At 41.2% G+C, this 4,319-nt stretch overlaps 1 protein-coding gene across 2 annotated transcripts in view; it reads left to right on the forward strand.

The window, feature by feature from the left end:
* The window catches only part of LOC117952975 (1-phosphatidylinositol 4,5-bisphosphate phosphodiesterase delta-4-like), a 23,412-nt gene that overhangs the window by 3,219 nt on the left and 15,874 nt on the right, over positions 1 to 4,319 (forward strand). For both annotated transcript variants that reach the window (XM_034885659.1, XM_034885658.1), the window contains exons 3-5: positions 270 to 428; positions 2,213 to 2,441; positions 3,431 to 3,560. In XM_034885659.1, the coding sequence (XP_034741550.1) occupies positions 270 to 428; positions 2,213 to 2,441; positions 3,431 to 3,560 (518 nt within the window). The remainder of the gene's footprint in view (positions 1 to 269; positions 429 to 2,212; positions 2,442 to 3,430; positions 3,561 to 4,319) is intronic.

Below are 4,319 nucleotides of genomic sequence, written 5' to 3' on the forward strand. Positions count from 1 at the left end.
GTTAGTGATGGTGTTGCATAGTCTGTCCACCAGAGGACGCTCTACAACGTCCCTGTTAGTGATGGCGTTACATAGTCTTGCAACCCTAACTTTAGGATTACCCCCGGCTGAAGATCTCCAGTTTAATGGAAGTTAAGCTCAGCATTAAGTCCATATATCCAAATTTAATCCGTAATGGCAAAACCAATAAAAAAAAATCCTCTCTCTGGCGTGCAGTTCTGATGGTGTAGTTTCTCCAGTATGTCATAACCGTTTACATGTGACTGCAGGCATCGAAGATGACCCAGATGTCCAGGTGATGATGGCAGGGTCGACTCTGAAAAAGGTCAAGTCCCGTCTGTGGAAGAAGCAGCGGCATTTCCGCCTTCTGGAGGACGCCGTGACGATCTGGTACAAGTCCAGATGGGCAGGGAAAGGCCACTCCACTTGTGAGTACCAAAGCATGTGCGTATGTTTGCATGCATGACATATAAACGGTTGTTTTATTCATAATGATCCTCCCTGGTCAATCTCTGAATAAATAAACCACAATATACTGTATATTACGTTCAAGTTCTATGAAATTGAATCGTCTTCACAATTATCTGATTGCATTCTTTCAAATCGCTCAGCCCTGGAGCACGCGTCCAGGGATGCCTTTAAGGCCGGCGGCCACCTTACGGGCATTAATCCTGCCTCGCATCAGTGGAGGAGAGAGTGTGGGGGTCTGAAGGTCTGCAGGGAGTAGGCCTACAGCCCTGATGCCTCTCTCCTGATTGTCCCTTTCAAAGCCTTCATTAAAGTTTGCCAGTGTCACTGGTGGGGGTGGTTGTGTTGGTTTTTGCTCTTCGGTTTTTGTGCTCATTAAACAAAAATTACAACATGTTAATTGGGAAGTTTAAAATGTGTAGGTAGGCAGATTGTGTTACCTTCTGACAGAGCCGGGTAGAGCTGGGCAATATGGAGAAAATCATACTTTTGACCAAATACATCATAGACAAAATTGCAGGGTTGACTATTGGTGCTTTTTGATAAATAATCATCAGTAATGCGGATATAATAACTTGGTAAAGGCAAACAGCTAGAGCTGTCTGGTGAGTTCAGAAAATGACTTTACTGTTATACAGCCATAAAAACCAGGAAAAGTCAACAATTATACAAAATTGAAGACGATATAAATGTAAATGGACTGTATGGACTATGCCTGTTATGACATGAAGTGCAATGCTACGCCATGAAATAGTACAACAACTACTATTTCTAGTCATAGTTCCCTTATCTTTATTGTGACTATAATGGCTGCTGTCACACCTCCAACCGGCACCGTCAGACTCCGCCTACCAAGAGCCTGGCTCTGTCCCAGGTTTCTTCCTTAAAGGGAGTTTTTCCTTGCTACTGTTGCACAAAATGCTTGCTCTTGAGGGACTATAATTGTTGGGGCATTGTAAATTATAGTGTGTGGTCTAGACCTACTCTATCTGTAAAGTGTCTTGAGATAATATTGAAACTGAAGGAATTTTTGTTTTCTGCAAAAGAATTGCCTTTTTGAGGGCCTTAACCTACTCAAAAACTCATCAAAAGGGCGGCCGCATCATGCCTGGTGAAAATGTACATATTTCTACGGTTTCAGGAATAGGCGCACAAAAATGGCTAGCTAGCTCTCCCCTAAAAAACCTAAGAAATTGGGCCCCTGCAATACGTTTTACATAGTCTCACCAAACTTGGTACACATATATAACTCAAGTCAAGACGTACATAAAAGCTCATCGGAGCCATACCCTACAGGAAGTCCGACATTTACTATGTAAAGTTTAAAAATTAGTGTGATTTCTTCCATTTACATATGTATAACTTTAACAAACTCCTCCTAGAGATTTGATACTATATGAAATGAATTGATTGTACAGTATAAAGGTCTTTTCTAGTTTTAACGACTACTCAAAGCGCTTTTACATAGTACAGGAACCATTCACCGTTCACACATATTCATACACTGTGGCCGAGGCTGCCGTACATGGTGCCACCTGTTCATCGGATACACACTCACACAGATTTACACTCCAATGGTGCAGCATTGGGCGTAATTTGGGCTTCAGTGTTATGCCCGGGGACACTTTGACATGGGACTGAAGGGTCAGGGATCGAACCACCATCCTTCTGATTGGTTGGCACCCGCTCTACCACTGAGCCCCTGCTATCTGGCCACTTTAACCATCCAGTCATCATGTCTCAGTCTCAATTAGTGAGGTGGAGACTGTGCGTGAGGGCCACCAGTCAGAAGTCCTGCAGAGCACCGCTAAGGAGTTCCCCGCTGAGCGTTGCTTCACCTTGGTCTTTCACGGTCGCCAGTGCAACCTGGACCTTGTGGCCCGGACCTCCGAGGAAGCCAAAGCCTGGATCGAGGGAGTGCGCAAGTTGATTCACAAGGCCCAAACGATGGATGAGAAGGAGAGGCAGGACCAGTATCCTTTAACTATGTCACTGTGTTTATGGAATGAAAAACAAGTGTTAAATCTGCTGTTAGATGATATCAAACAGCGGCTTTTCTCTGCACAAAGCTTCAAGAAGTCATGTGAAGTACAAATCATTCTGGAAAAATGTCAGGTAATGGATTGAAGGTTTATTTATTATCCTACAAAAAATGTAGTTTGATCTAGAGGCAAAAAATTGGAGTGACATACACTCCATAATTTATATACTGTTTAAAAAATATTCCTTTTATTGTGTTTAATTGTTTTTCTAATGACACATTGTTCTGTGCGAACAGGTTTTAGATTGGTGGTAATTCATCAGTGTGTGTGTGTGTGTGTGTGTGTGTGTGTGTGTGTGTGTGTGTGTGTGTGTGTGTGTGTGTGTGTGTGTGTGTGTGTGTGTGTGTGTGTGTGTGTGTGTGTGTGTGTGTGTGTGTGTGTGTGTGTGTGTGTGTGTGTGTGTGTGTGTGTGTGTGTGTGTGTGTGTGTGTGCGTGCGTGCGTGCGTGCGTGCGTGCGTGCGCGCGCGCGCGCAAGGATAAGCATATTGCATGTGATTTTATATATATTATTGTAATGGAATGTGATGTAGTGTTCATATACAGTATTGTGTGTCTAGTGTGGACCCCAGGAAGAGTATTGCTCCTACATTAGATAACAGGGATCCTTTTAACAAACACTAACACATAAATGGAAAGTAATGGAAATAAAACATGAATGGAGATGACCATCCCTTTTTATTTATGAATAACTATGATGATCTTGGGAGTGTAGATAGCTTTTTCTCTTATATTAGATATATCAACAGCAACAAAAGAATAAGTAAGTCTGGTAAAACCAGTGAAGTTTGCTCTACCCTTGAGATTTTATCCATGGGTTTTATAATGGAACTCTCCAGCTAATTGTAACAATTGAATTAAGTTTTTCTTTTTGTTGTTCCACAAAATTTGTGAGCTGGTGTTTCCCTCAGCATCCTCTCAGGTGGATCCGCGACTGGTTTCACAAAGCTGACAAAAACAAAGATGGGAAGATGAACTTCACAGAGGTGCAGACGCTGCTGAAGATGATGAACGTGGAAATGAATGAGGACAACGCTTTGGATCTGTTCACGGTGAGCTATGAACTCTTTAGATTGGTTAATTAAGTTCACTTGTTGCTGCAGTGCATCGCTCTTAGGGCTGCACAATTAATTGTAATTTTATCGAAATCGCGATATGGACTGGTACAATATCTAAATTGTAGGGTCGGGTCAAACCATTCTGAATTGAGGGTTGTGATGCTGCAGAGACGTCCCGTCCTAAACATCTTTTTTTGGTACAGATCCGGGCAAATGTCACACTATAATCATTTTTACTTTCATATTTTTCAAGGAAAACGAGAACAATAATACAAAATTGATAATTTCCTCTGGTATTGTACATTATACCGTAATTTCAATGTCAGTCTAAAGAATTGCAATGAGATATTTTCCTCATATAATGCAGCCCTAATCTCTCTCTCTCTCAACAATCTTCCTCTTTTTCTCTTTCTCCTTTTTATTTTTTATTTTACCAGGAATATTCCCATTGAGATTCAGAATCTTTTTAACATGGGAGTTCTGGCCAAGACAGCAGCATAAAAAGTTTCAACATAAAAAAAATAACACAACAGCAAGTCACGGTACATCAAACAATCATGCTCAGAGTTCAGTAACAGCACATGTGCATTCAGTGGTCAGAAAGTCCTGTTTTCAAATATTCCGTGCTAATAAAATAATCTAGTTTAAGGTGACTCGGTAACTCACACCAAGATTTTCAATTCAATTCAATTCAATTTTATTTATGGTATCAATTCATAACAAGAGTTATCTCAAGACACTATACAGATAGAC

Source organism: Etheostoma cragini, chromosome 11 (assembly GCF_013103735.1).
Source record: "Etheostoma cragini isolate CJK2018 chromosome 11, CSU_Ecrag_1.0, whole genome shotgun sequence".
Taxonomy (NCBI): Eukaryota; Metazoa; Chordata; class Actinopteri; order Perciformes; family Percidae; genus Etheostoma; species Etheostoma cragini.